At 39.5% G+C, this 15,291-nt stretch overlaps 1 protein-coding gene across 1 annotated transcript; it reads right to left on the reverse strand.

The window, feature by feature from the left end:
• Positions 1-13,941: 13,941 nt before the first annotated feature.
• On the reverse strand, positions 13,942-14,754 carry LOC125483834 (probable G-protein coupled receptor 139). The gene has a single exon (XM_048600533.1). It carries the CDS (start codon positions 14,752-14,754, stop codon positions 13,942-13,944), a length of 813 nt encoding a protein of 270 aa, XP_048456490.1.
• Between the last annotated feature and the right edge of the window lie 537 nt (positions 14,755-15,291).

Below are 15,291 nucleotides of genomic sequence, written 5' to 3' on the forward strand. Positions count from 1 at the left end.
GGTCCAGTCCCTGTTCACTTACATTCGTGATTCCGCTGATGCTTTACGCCAGTTTCAGAATTTCTGGGCCGCAGGCTCCAACTGCCTCGTCTTTACCATAGATGTGCAATTCCATGGATGGTCTCAGGGCCCTCAAATTCTTCCTGGAGCAAAAGCCTGAATTATCCCCAACCTCCATCCCCCTCGTCCACATGGTGACCTCGTCGACACCCTGAACAATTTCTCTTTTAACTCCTCTAATTTTCTTCTGTTCAGAGATTTGGCCATTGGTACCCGCATGGACCTCAGTTATGACTGTCACCTCGTGGGGTACGTGGAATATTCCTTGTTCTAATTCTATTCTGGACACCACCCACAACTCTCTCCGATATATCAATGACAGCATTGGTGCTGCTTCCCTCTCTTGTCCACAACTGGAAAGTTTATCGATTTCACTTCCAATGTCCATGCCGCCCTCACTTTCACTAAATCTATCTGTGACTCCTCCCTTACATTCCTTAACATCTCTGTTTCCATTTCTGGATATAGATTAGCCACTGATGTCTACTATAAACCCAACGATCTAAGAGTTACTAGTTCTGTACATCCTTGCACCCCGTTTCCCACGAAGTCTCCATTCCATCCTCTGATTTCCTATGTCTTCATCGCATATATTCCAATGAGGCCAACTTCGACAAGGGAGCATCTGAAATTCCCACCTTATGGTACCCACCTTATGGGGTGGCACGGTGGCTAGCACTGCTGCCTCACAGTGCCAGGGACCTGGGTTTGATTCCAGCCTCGGACGACTGTCTGTGTGGAATTTGAACATTCTCCCTGTGTCTGCATGGGTTTCCTCCGGGTGCTCCGGTTTCCTCCCACAGTCCAAAGATGTGCAGGTTAGGTGGATTGGCCATGCCAAATTGCCCGTAATGTTCAGGGAGGTGTAGATTAGGTGGATTCTAGGGGAATGAGTCTGGCTGGGATGCTCTGAACTTCAGTGTGGACTTGTTGGGCTGAAGGGTCTGTTTCCACTCTGTAGGGATTTTATGGTTCTTATTCCTCAACTAAGAATTCCCAAGTGCCGTTGTTGACAGGGCTCTCAACCGGGTCCAACCCATGTCCAGCATTTCTGCTTTCACACCCTCACTTCCCTCTGACAATAGCAGTAGGGTTCGCCTTGTTCTTACCTATAATACCACCAGTATCCACATTCAGAAGATCATCAGTCGCGATTTCAGCCAACTCCAGCAAGATGTTACCATTAGACATATATTCACTCCCCTCCCTTGTCCACTTTCCACAGGGACTGCTTCGTCCAGGGCACCTTGGTCCAATCTTCCTTCACTGCCAACACACCTCAAAGCCCCATGTCACTTTTCTATGCAACCATCGAAGGTCTAACACCTGGTCATTTACCCCCTTCTTCCTCAGTATCCAAGAGCCCCAACATACCTTCTTGCGAAGCAGTGCATTGGCTAATCACAATGTGGTCTCCTCTTCATTGGAGGAACGAAGAATAGATTGGCTGATGGCTTTCACGGAATATTTACGTTCTGCCCGCAAAGAAAGATCCCAAACTTCCAGTTGCCTGCCATTTTAACACACCACCCTCTTCCCTGGCCAACATCTCTGCCTCAGGCCTACTGCAGTGTTCCAGCGAAGATTTGCACCAGCTGGAGAAAAAAAAAATCTTCCTTTCCACTTGGGGGCCCTGCAGCCCTCCAGACTCAATATCGAGTTCAATACTTTTAGGGCCTGAACTCTCCCATATCGTATGCCCCAACTCCACACACCAGTCCTTATTATCACATAGTCTGCCATTACACAATACTGGTTGTTAGCCACTAACAGTCCCCATGAACAGTTATTCACACTCCCTATTTAATTGTTATCCACTCCTTTGGCTGCCGAACTGTTTTTCTCTCTCTTTGGACTCTTTCCACACCTATCATTTACTCCTTACCACCTTCCCCACCGTTTCTTCTGCATATAACCGACATTTTCCTAGCTACCATCAGTTCTGAGGAAGACATTGGATCCGAAAGGTTCACTCTAATTTCTCTTCAGAGATGCTGCCAGACCTGCTGAGCTTTTCCAGCAATCTATATTTGTCTTTCTGATTTGCAACATTCACATTTGTTTTGGTTTTTATTTGGCAGACAGTTTATGTTGGCATGTGAAAATTCAAGATCTATAAAGTGGTGGAATTCTGTTGCTAAAGTAGACACATGAATGATTATTGGAGAGAATGTATGAGAGGAAGGACTGGAAATACTATCATTAATTAGAATTAGTATCATTACTGGCGAATTAATGATGATTCAAATGTGGAGAAGTTCTGTCAGTTAAAAGGAAGGAATACACTTGCCATTATTCGAGGAAAAATTGCACAATCCAAGTAAAGAAACAATGTCCATGGCTGGAAGATGGTAATTATGTGCAACAATATAGCTAATAATTTATTCCTGCATGAATAAAGAACCTATTCAGAACTTTACTTGGAGTTTCGATGATTGCAACTGTTGGATAATAAGTGGCAAATGCAAGCGCTTTTGGTGTTCCGTGCTTTTCTAGCAGAACCCTTGAGTGCATTTAGCACTTCATAGACCATAGGGAGAGAATAAGCTTATGGAATCGTCCACACTATTTGCTTTAAGATTCCTCAAAAGACAATTCATTTTCCGCGATAACAAAACATGGAGAATGATTGCAGCTCTTTAAGCTGAAGCAATTAGCTTAAAGCAAAATGTTAGAATAGCTGTTGCCATTCTCCATGTTTCATTATCACGGAAAATGGATTGTCTTTCGAGGAATCTTAAAGGTGTATCTGATAAGTTACTTTATGTATAGACCATGACACACTTTCACCATCTGTACTATTTTAATTATTATTCATGGGTTGTGAGCATCAATAGAGATGCCAGCATTTATTGGTGCTACTTAACTGCCCAGAGCGCAGCTAAGAGTCAACCACAATGCTATGGGTCTGGAGTCTTCTGGAGATTAGACTAGAAAAGAATGGCAATCCTTTCCCTAAAGCAAAATAAATTAAGTAAAATTGTATAAAAATATCGAACAAACTATTAACACATGAATGCACTGGCAAATGTGAACCATGCTGTCGTGAAAATGACAGCTCCGACGTCCAAAATGTTCAGTTACATGGTTTAATTGAAAGGTCTAACGGTCAAGAGATATTATTGTCCAGGTGTAAAACGTATCCAATTTACGGTCTTTTATCGACATTCATTCATATCCCATGCAACAAGAAGCAAACCACCACACGAAGTGCACACACATTTGCTCAACTCTGGGTACTCAAAATGGACAGATGCTGTGTTGATTATTCAAATGTATATACAGGTTCAGACGAAGTTGATTAAATTCACGATTTCCTGGCTCATTGCAGTAAGTCGCAAGACAGGTAAGTCTTACATTGTTGAATTCAGAATGAAGCATCTCGGTGGCATATATAAGCAGCTATAAATCCGTATCCAAGACATGGTAGTAATATTCAGGGAGAAAAGTTCTAAATCAGTTATGTGAACTTGAGTCTGGCATATCTTATCTTATAGTCGAAGATAAAGTCGACATAATCTAATCATATCATATGGTTGCTCTCTCATTAGAAAGAGAACCCTGGATTAGTTCAAGCTAAAGGTCATCCCGCCTCTGGCGTGTTGAGATGTTTGGTAACTGTGTCCTTCCAGGTGATCTCAGTTGGTGCAGGAAGTAAACCCATGCAGTTAACATCATTTAGTGTCCTCAGCCAAGCGTCTAGCCAACTGAGCTAGAAATCTTAATGTTAGTACAGCGTTGTCTGACTCGGTGTATTAATAGCTATTACGGGAAGGAATATATTTATATATTTGCATACTATTGTGGCCAGTTTACTTCAGTTCAATACGGTAAAACTCAGTCTCTAAAGGCCCGGTTAAGCAATGTTGCTCAGTCCACGTAAGATGAGTTAATTAATCTGAAGTAAGAATATAAAATAACGAAAACATTGAGCAGGTCTTGGAACAATTAAAATTCAATACTTTGTTAATCATGCTGAGTTTTGCCAAAACTTAGTTTTACTGATTCGGCACAGACAATAGATTCTCATTTTTGCTTTCTTGTAGACGTTATTATTTTCGCAAAATTTTGTTCAGTGCAAACATAAATTTAATTTATACATTAAAACGTAACAATGACAGGATGCGACTGTCGCTGACCAGCACTTATTGCCCATTCATATTGGTCAAAAGTTAGATAACACCTAGCAAGATTTAGGTGTGTCTGAAGACATTCTGTTTAAATTTTTATGAAAGAGCATTCTACGCCAGATTCCCTTTTTTTTTCCAACACTGAAGTGACAGGTACTTCGGTGGATGGCAAACGAAATCTCTATGGATTGCCTGAACCTGTCCTTAAAACAAGGATCGTTGACTTTCAAGGTTTGTATTAGATTGTTGGAAATTATGTAATGTGTTGAAATGGTGATTTTGCACGTAATGGAGATTCTATTGAGAGGGATAGTGTGGCACAAAACCCAAGTAATTTCAACGCTCGAAGGTTTTGCAAGGTTATGGGGCCCAATGGCTTCTGAGACGTGAGTTTTGCATGGAGCATTGCACACTGTGATTGCAATTACTCAAGTATATCAGATCTTAACCACTTAATTTGAGTTAAAGAACGCTAAAACAAAAACATCCCATGTTATGATAACATCATTAAACTCTTGTCATGTCCATATTATGGTGTTACACCCATTTATCATTTCCATGCTCCAGGAGAGATGTGATGTTTTAGAATGAGAAGTAATCGATCGGCTCTTGGATAAGCTATCCTAGCAGTTTGGAATGTCTTGCATTGTCCCCATTGAATGAGATGCGACCGAGTAAAGACTTGATAACGTGTATAATATTTTGTCATTTGCTAACAGATCGACATGAAATCCAGAAACGGTAGATGGAGTTTAAACCAGATAAGTGTGAGGTGCTACACTTTGGGAGATCAAATGTTAAGGAAAAGTATAAAGTAAGTGGCGGGACCCTGAACAGCATTGATGTAAATAGGGATCTTGGGGTTCAATCCCATAGCTCCCGAAAAGTGCCCGCACAAGCAAATAGGGTGCTAAAGAAGGCGTAAGGTATGTTTGCCTTTATTGGTCTGGGAATTTAGTACAAGAGTCAGGATGTCAAGGTGCAAATTTATAAGACACTGGTTAGGCTACTCTTAAGAGTATTGCATTCAGTTCTGGTCGTCACAATACAAAAAGGATGTGGACGCATTGGAGAGGGAGCAAAAGTGATTTACCAGGATGCTGCCTGGATTAGGCGATATGAGTTTTTAGGAGATGTTAGAAAAACTCAGGATATTTAATTTTGCAGTGGCGGAGGCTGAGTGGAGACATGACAGAAGTCTTTAAATTTTGAGCTGCATAGATAATATTGACGTTTAGAATCTTTCTCTGAGAGTTGTAATATCTACAACTAGGGGGAATGCATTTATGGTGAGAGGGGGAGAGTTCGAAAGAGATATGTGGGAGCAAGATTTTTACACAGACAGTAATAAGAGTCTGGACGCACGGCCAGGGTGGTAGTGGGGGCAGATACAATAAGAAGATTAATAGACTTTTAGATCAGCACATGAGTATTCAAGGAATAGAGGGACATGGATCAACGGCAGATGAAGGGATTAGATTATTTTGGCATCATGTTCGGTACAACAACATGGGCCGAACAGTTTGTTCTTGTGCTGTATTATTCTATGTTCGATGTCCTACAACAGATTTGAACTACTGAACAGATGTAAAGTTTTTTGTTAGTATTTAATTTTGCAGATATGACCTGCCAGTGATCATAACTTAGTTGCTGCCTAATTGTGAAATTAAATTGGTTGTGCACATCTTTTCAAAACTGACTTACTTGGACACGTGATAGAAATGAACTCTGTCGAGTATTGTATTGTTTACAGAAAATGAGATTGAGTGTATTACACGCCAAAAACTTTGCATTCCACAGAATGGGCCACAAGACCTCATCTATTGACACAATAATTCTATGAAATGATGATTTCGAACATTTAATAAACGGAACGTTTGGGAAAATGTTTTAGTTTTCTTCCACACTACATGTCCATATCAACACAAAACATTTCGCCCCATCGTGTTAGTTCCTATTGATAATATTACTGCAAAAGTTACAAATAAGAATGTTAGAACATAATAATAAGAGCAGGAGTCGACCATCTGGCCTGTCGAGTCTGCTCCGCTATTCAATAAGATCATGGTTGATCTTTTCGTGGACTCAGCTCCATTTACTTGCCCACACATTATAAAATTTAACTCCTTTACTGTTCAAAAATCTATCTATTCTTGCCTTGAAAATATTAGCGACATAGCCTCAACTGCTTCACTGCACATGGAATTCAATAGATTCACTACCCTTGGATGAAGACGTTCCTCCTCAAATTAGTACTAAATCTGTTTCCCCTTATTTTGAGGTATGCCCCATTGTTCTAGTTTCACCCACCATTGAAAACATCCTCTCTGTTTCTATCCTATCTATTCCCTTCATAATTTTATGCTTCTGTAAGATACCCCCTCATTTTTCTAAATTCCAGTGAGTACAATCCCAGTCTACTTAATCTATCCCCATAAGATAATCTTCTCAATTCTCATTTACAATCCTTTGTAACTCCTCCAGTTCTATAACATACTTTCTCAACTAAGGAAAGCAAAACTTATACAATGCTCTGGGAGTGGCCTCACCAGCACTCTGTACAGCTGCAACATCACCTTTCTATTTTCAAATTTTATTCAACTAGCAATGAAGGACAATATCCCATTTGCCTTTGTAATTAACTGCTGCATCTGTAAACTAACTGTTTGTGGTTCATGCACAATGACAGTCATGTCCCTCTGCACAGCAGCATCATGTAATTTTTAATTATTTAAATAATAGTCCATTTTTTTTTCTGTTAATCATACCAAGATGGATAATCCAGCGTTTACCAACATTGCCCTTCATCTTGCCCACTCACTTAAACTATTTACATCCCTCTGCAGACTTTCAGTATCCTCTGAACATTTTGGTCCAGTGTTAATTTTACTGGCATCTGCGAACTTTGCCACACTACACTTGCACCCACACCACCCCACCCAACCCTCACCCACCTCCGAAACCCTAAATCATTGATATAAATAGAAAACCACTGAGGTCCCAATATCAATGACTAATTCATGAAGTTAGCAATTCAAAGAATTTAAAAAGAAAACTGCCATGATTTTGTCTTATGTTCCTATACCAGTTTACTTCAAATCACAACATAGTTGTATGTTGCCAACCCTTGTATGAATCCAATATGTATCATTTATGGCTTCTCTGGACAATTGTATGGCAGTGATTAAACGGTCATTGCAGACCAGTGTGATTCAAAAATCATTCACAATCATCAACTCTTTCAAAATTCCCTGCATAAAGTCAGTGATATTTGCATAATACTGGTTACTGACTATGGCACTACATGAATTAAAAGTGAAACTGAAGTTGCCCTATTGTCTTCTTGTCGCACTTTTTCAATCTACAGAAATTGACACATTTGTTGGTTCAATATGGCCCTGTGTCACTTAAAAATAGCATTCAATTTGCCTGCACATTCATTGCAGTACAGTACCAAGTTAAAATAGTTTACAATTCTTGTTCTATCCCTGTATCCCAGTGTCAATTCAAAATAGTTCACATTGCTCTGCTGTTTCACTCCAGACTTCTATGAATCACATTTTTATTCTTGCACATTCTAGATCTGTATCAGCTCTGAATAATTCATAATATCCTGACACACGGATGCTCATGCTTGTATACTCTACTCTTGTATCACTTCAACGATGAGAAGTAAGGATTACCGATGCTGGTGTCTGAGATAACACAGTATGACCCTTCAGAAGAAGGGTCCCGAACAGAAACGTCAGCTTTCCTGCTCCTCTGATGCTGCCTGGCCTGCTGTGTTCTTCCAGCTCTGCGCTGTGCTATCTCACTTCAACAATAATTGAGATGTACCATCGCTTCCACTACAGCTCTCTATCAATTCATTTTAATTCACACGATCCCGTTACTATAATAAAACCATTCAAATATTCAAACTAAATTGAAGTCTCCCTCATGTATCCTACAAATTCAATGTATTTAGCATTCATTGTTCTCTTTATCCTGTGTCAATATAAACTCATTCACACTTATGTGTTCTTTTTTCACGAGAGTTGCATAAATGAAAAATGCAATTCTAATATCCTGATTTCACATTATTGTCCCTCTTTCCGTTGTGAAGTTTGTGGAAGGCTATGAGCTTGAATTTAAGTCAGATTGATCGAGGAGGCGATAGAATCAGGACAGTATTGAGGGTTACGTCTCAACATAATAACACATAGTATACATTTATGCCATATGCTGCATCCAAGGTAATCATTCATATATCAGGCCGCTTTCTGATTAGTTCATGTAAGGAACAATTACAAAATTTTGTTATTATTCATTCATGGGATGACAGCATTGCTGGCCTTGCCACCATTTGTCACCTATTCCTAATTGCCCATGTTGTGACCTGCCTTCTTGAGACGCTATAATCTATTTCATGTAATTTGGCCCAAAATTCTGTTAAAAAGGGTTTTCATGACCCATTGACACTGAAGGCACTGCTGTGTATCTGTAAATCAGAATGTTGAGTGTCTTGGAATGAAACGAGCAAGTTGTAGAATTCTCATGTATTTACTGTCCTTGTTCTTGGTGATGAAAGTATTCATGGAATTTTCAGGTAATGTGCAAGTAATCTGTTAATTTATGGAGTCCTCCATGCAGATTGTGCATGCTGATTAAATAGAATTTTCGTGGCAGTGGGAGTGGATTCTTCTCGAGCTGGTGCCAATCAATTTGGCTGCATTGTCCTGGATTGTCTCAAGCTTCTTGAGCATTGTTGGAGTTCAGCTGAGAGGTGGGGAGCATTTCATCACACACCTGATGTCTTCCATAGATCTTATGATCATGCTTTATGAAGCTCATGATTTTTGATTTATAGATGATAAAAATACATTGGTGGTTCAAGATATGAGTTTTTCGCTGCAGTACTCCTAGCACCTGACCTGCTGATCTACCATCGCATCTATCTGGCCAGTCCAGTTCTGATTATTGAAATGTTAACCCCAGAGATGATCGTTATGTGTGTATCCAGTGAAGTTAACACCATCAATTGTTAATCTGTGATGATTAGATTATGTCTTGTTGATGATGATCATTCCAAGGTAGCTGCAGTATTTCCCAAAGAACTGGCAAATTTCTCAACATGACATCACCAAAAGACACACAATGAATTATTGGCTTTAAGAAAAATTGTTGTTCATCGATTTATTGTCTTTGTATCAATGATCACTGCCTTAAAATTTGGATAACATTTCTTAGTTATTAATAGTGATTTCCACGGTAACCACAAAAAATCTCTAACTTCTCTGCGTGTGATTTGATTATCCATCTTGCTGACAAAATTTTTGCTCACGATTGATTTCTTTTTGCTTAGAAGATTTCCGTTGAGTTTGTAATGTAAATGTGTTTCTACGTTATGTTTTACTATCCACAGAATAAACATTTCTGAAATTTGTTAAATCATTGCTAAAGTTCGGATTCTGTTCCTCTCCATTGCCTAAGCTTGGAAACAGGGATTTTTTTGTCACTTCCGTTGAGGGGATCAAATCAGCTTCGGGTGGAATCTATTCGGATTTATTAATAGGTTTAGTAGGTGGGCAAAAATGTTTACAAGTGAAGTATAATGTGGGATAACATGAAGTAGTTCATTTTCGAAGCAATTGAAAAAGAAAGATGTGTTATTTAAATTTAGAGATACTGTGGAAAGTTGTAACGCAAACGGAGTTATGGTACTTATGCAAAAAAAAAACAATCACAAAGGTACAGCAGGTAACCAAGAAAGCTAATGGAATGTTAACCCTTATTTCAAAGGGTAGAGTATACAAGTAGAGAAGTTTTACTGCAAATTTGCAAGATGTTGGCGAGACCACATCTGGAGTAGCTTGAGCAGTTTTAGTCCCCTGTTTAAGGGAAGATGTTATTCCATTTAATGGAATTCAGAGAAGGGTCACTTGGACGGTTCCTGGAAGGGTTGTCTTATGAACAAATGTTAAACAGGTTGGGATCGGACTCATTGGAATTCAGAATAATGAGAGGTGATCTTACTGAAGCAAGTAGGATTCTTAGGTGGAGACAGTAGGAACTGCCGATGCTAGAGAATCTGAGATCACAAGGTGTAGAGCTGGATGAACACAGCAGGCCAAGCAGCATCAGAGGAGCAGGAAAGCTGACGTTTCGGGTTTGGACCCTCCTTCAGAAAAAATCAAAAAAAATCAAAAAAAAAAATTCTCTAGGATTCTTAGGTGGTTTGATACGGTCAATGCTTAGAGGATTTTTCCATCACGGGTGAATTAAGACCAGAGGGTGTATATTCAGGATTAAGGAACGATAATTTAAAATTGAGATAAGAAGGAATTTGGGGCGGTTTTGTTGGTCAGTCGCTGAGACTGCTTCCTCATGTTGCTAGAGACCTGGTTTCGAAACCAACCTTGGGCGACTCTCTGTGTGGAGTGTTCACATTTTCCCCATGTTTGTGTGGGTTTCTTCTGGATGCTCCGGTGTTCTCCCACAGTCCAAAGATATGCAGATTAAGTGGATTGGCCATGTTAATTTGCCCAGAGTGTCCAGGTATGTGTAGACGAGGTGTGTTAGCCATGTGAACTGCACAGTTAGCGGGACAGGGTAGGCTGAATTTGGGTGGGAAGCTTTCGGAGATGTTGGCGTGGACACGAGGGTCCGAATGCCTTTCCACCACACTGTAGGGACTTTATGATCCTAGGAATTTCTTCAACAGGTTTGTGATACATCGGAACTATTAGCCACAGAGAACTGTGGGCAGAGTCATTGTATATCTTTAATTTTGTGATAGATACATTCTTGATCACAAGGGGATTCAATGGTAAAGGGAGGAATGTCAAAACAGCTATGATCCTATTGAATCATGGAGTATGCTTCGGGGGCCGACCGGATTAGGCTTGTTCCTATCTCGAGTGGTTTATTCCCTCTTTTCTGTGACACTAAATGTGAACTTGCCTCACTAGTTGTTTGTGAGCTTTCCCTCTGCCGTTCATTTCAAAGTCTTCTTTCCCAGAATACCGACTGTACAATACTTTCATTTAGATATATAACTTTCCTTTTGCTTCTTCTACTAGCTGGTCTTAAAGCCATATAAAGAACAAAAGAGAACAAAAGGGAAGTAGAGCACAGGAACAGGCCCTTAGGCCCTGCAAGCCTGTGCTGATCATCATCTCCTAACTAATGTAAAAAAAATCTTTCTGCTCTTACATGGCATATTCCTCTATTCCCTTCCTATTCATGTAACCATCCGGTTGCCTCTTAAATGTCGCCAACGTGCCCAATTCTACCATCTTTTCTGATGCTGCGATGTAAGATCACTGGTCTCTAATTTACTGGATTATCCTGGATTATATAATGTTGAACAGAGGAACAACATTAGGAACTCACCGGTCCTCAAGGGCCTTTCAACTCGTTCTCAACAGCAGGTTAACACAGGTCAGTTTCATGATGTTCAACAACACTTTACTTTTCCCGATATACTGTTCCATAATTAGTGGCATTTTGAAGAAAGTAGTCATAATTCTACAAATTAACGTTGTTTCAGGTTTGTTAATCCCTTAAAGCGTAGTGCTGCACTAATGCATAGAAAAAGAAATCGTGGTCGCCACCAACTTACGCCTTTCACTATAGCCCTATATCCACCAGAACAATTCACGCTGTCAATTCTCTTTACTCTTTGTCTCATTACTTTACTCGTTACAGGCCAAGTTACTTCGCAATGCATTGTTCTTAATTTTTGATATTGCATTACTTTAAACAATGCATGCTACCCTGCGTTCTCATTATGTCATTATATAAATCCCTATATATATATATAACACACAGAAATGATTGCTCATTTCCACACTGTGTGAGTCTGAGGCAGTTCATATTGTCGCCCTGTCTCATATTGTATTAATCACAACACAACACACCGTTTACATTTAAAAGGCATTTCGGTGAGTACGTACATAGGAAAGGTTTAGAAAGATATGGGCCAAGTGCATGGAAACGGGGTTAGCGTGGATGGACATTTTGGTCGGCATGGACCAGTTTGGGCCAAAAGGCCTGTCTCTGTGCTGTTGGACTCTATGACTCTCTGGCACCACCACACAACACCACACAACACAAACAATTAGCAGAGACCGTAAACTTTACGTTGTGAAAACATAACTGTTGTGTACCACCAATTCTATACACTGAAATATATCCAAATCAATTCAGTTCACTGAATGTTTGACCCACCCTATAAAGACAAAAGTTTTAAAGAGTGCCGCAAATATCGATCAGCTTCGATAGGCTAGCCTACAACTGGTCAATGAGCAAATAAAAAAAAGTCAGAGTTCAGAAAATTGAAAGCTATTCTTTTTTAATTGAACCCCTACAGTGTGGAAACAAGCCCTTTGGCCCAACAAGTCCACAGCTTCCCTCACAGCCCCATTGCCTTATAACATAGCTAACCAACATACCCCTGAACACTATGGGCAATTTAGAATGGCCAATCCAACTAACTGCAAATTTTTGGACTGAGGGAGGAAACTGGAGCAGCTGGACGAAACCGACGCAGACATGGAGAAAACATGCAAACTCCACACAGTCATCCGAGGATGGAATTGAGCACGTGCCTTTGGTGTTCTGAGGCAGCAATGCTAACCACTGAGCCACTGAGCCACCGTGCCACCCCAATTCTTGCTTAAACTCAAGTGTTATACTTCAGAAACAACCATCCAGGGCAGAATTATGGTTTGTCACATTGGGAACAGTGAAATGTGAACTCTATAACCAGAGTTCAACAAATATGGGAGAAGTAACTTTAAAATGAGTCAGAGGGGCACGTATACAATATGAAATAATTAATTATTTCTAATTATGTACCCTAGAGTGCCTTGGGTCTGTTCATGAAATAGCTAGATATAGTTCTACAAATTAATTCCATTAAAGGATATAAGTATAATGCGACAAACTACATATTAATTGTAATTAGTCATGATCTAGTATATTGGAGAAGCTCAAAGTGATGAAAGACTTAGTCATGTTCCTATGTACCTATTTTGCACAAAATCTGAACATCTCTTTGTGTTTCACTAGTATGCTTAATCAACCTAAAACAATTTTAGCATCAACCCTTACGCATTGCAACACAAAATTAAGCCTGCTTCTCCAGGCTTAATGCATTCATGCTGCACCTATTCCTGTGACTAATACGCTCTTTTAATCCAAGGCACATGGGGTATCTTACTTTTACTTCAACGAGGGAAAGAAAAGATGCCTCCACAGCAATGGAACTTCTTTCCATTGCACTTCAATGTTCTAAACTGATCTCAGCCAAGAGAATGATAGACTGCGAACAGACACAGAACAATGAACCCTACAATGTGAGAACACACCACAGGGTTAAATCAATTTTCTTAAAATTATCAGATTAAGTCTAGGCTTAGTGAAAGGCTATGCATTGTTGCGAGCAGAGAAAATAAACATGTTCTTTGAATGGTCTGCTACAAAGACATGCGATAATCTGAAGAATGCTTTGATTTCAGACTTTCATCAAGATTGATATCTCAAGCAGAAATATACAGCTCTTGCAACATTCTTGTCAAGTTGTCTGCCCACTAATTGGTATGCCTGAGCCTCTGCTGATGGAAATTCACTAGTTACTAACTTAGAATGCATGCAGATGTTCAGAATTCCATTAATTCTTTCCACAGCTTTAAACTCATCCTGAAATGGCAAACAGCAATAGTTATTAAGAATAGACTGAACTATTGTTGGAGCTCTTTCTATTACTTTATTTAATTAATTTCAAGGGACGCAACAGTATATTTTGTAACTGTTCCCTAAAGTTTCTCTGTGTCACCACATAAATAAACGTGTTTGTGCAGCAACTCAGCAACTGAAGCATGTTTGCAATTTCTCGCAATATAAACTTGGGGTCACTAAAGCCTTTAACTTTATAATTATTTGTAAAGCGGTCATAAAAGAACTGAGCAACATATGTCATCCATAAGAGCATGAAGCTACCTGAAATAGCAAAAAGTAACACAATGGACTTTCTCCGACTCTCCATCTCTGGGTCACTACGACCATCTGTGCCATCCTGGACCCGGAGTCTTTTGCGGGCCCTATTGGATAGTAATATATGCTTGACTGTCAGAACATTCAGCGAAAAAATCAAGAAGAACGACAGGCAAGGAGTTAAAATACGATCAGACCAATCAAACACTGTCCACCAAAGTGAGGTATAGCGGATATCTTTCAGTTTGCAATACCAAGGGATGTTATTAATTATATAGATGGGTTCATGAACAAAATACCACGGAACACTTTTCAGGCATCCCAGTGTAGAAACCATTCCTATAATCACCGCTGTGATTTTGTCAGTGAAATACTTTCTTTTCAGCTTCTGGACACAAATGGCCAGAAATCGATCAAATGTGAAAGCAACTGTTAGCCATACAGAGCTGTCCCTTGAAGCATGAATAAAGGCAATGTTGAGACTGCACACATGTGTAATAGAGAGATAACTGTCTGGAAAATATATACCAGGGACACGGTTTATTATTACTGCAGTAATAATGACGAGGAGGTCAGTAACAGCCATGGACACGAGATACCAGGTGATACATCGGGAGAGACCACAGAGTCTTCGGGACAAGATCACAATAGCCACTAAATTAACTGTAAGAAACATAGACAGGTAAGGTATAGAGCATGCCAACAGAAGAAATAATTCTATGGGGATTCTATAACGTTCCTATCTGTAATGCTTGAACTAATTCGGGTTAAATTAATGCAGAAATATCAGTCGGACAAGTACATAAAATGATAAGGCAACGAGTATCTTTCAATAAATCAAAATATTGAATGTGCAAAAATATGTAATTATGTAATTACATCCTAAAATGTGAACAAAAGTGCAATGCATTCAGATTGAAAGCAAAAACAAAATCTAAAAGAAATGAGCATGAAGGAAAATGTAAACAAAGTCCAAAATAAGTTAAGAATAATTATTGTAGCTCATGAAATACTTTGGGGAGTTTTTAATCATTATTAAACTGAGCGTCTTAGAAAAGGAAATGACAAGTCCTTCGTATTTACTGACACATTGGCTATCCTCATGCAAAGGGCCACCATACAC

The sequence above is a fragment of the Rhincodon typus genome, chromosome 8 (assembly GCF_021869965.1).
Source record: "Rhincodon typus isolate 14 chromosome 8, sRhiTyp1.1, whole genome shotgun sequence".
Classification (NCBI taxonomy): domain Eukaryota; kingdom Metazoa; phylum Chordata; class Chondrichthyes; order Orectolobiformes; family Rhincodontidae; genus Rhincodon; species Rhincodon typus.

Coding starts and splice junctions, on each gene's coding strand:
- LOC125483834 (XM_048600533.1), bottom strand. CDS start 14,754: ATGGCTGTTACTGACCTCCTCGTCATTATTACTGCAGTAATAATAAAC.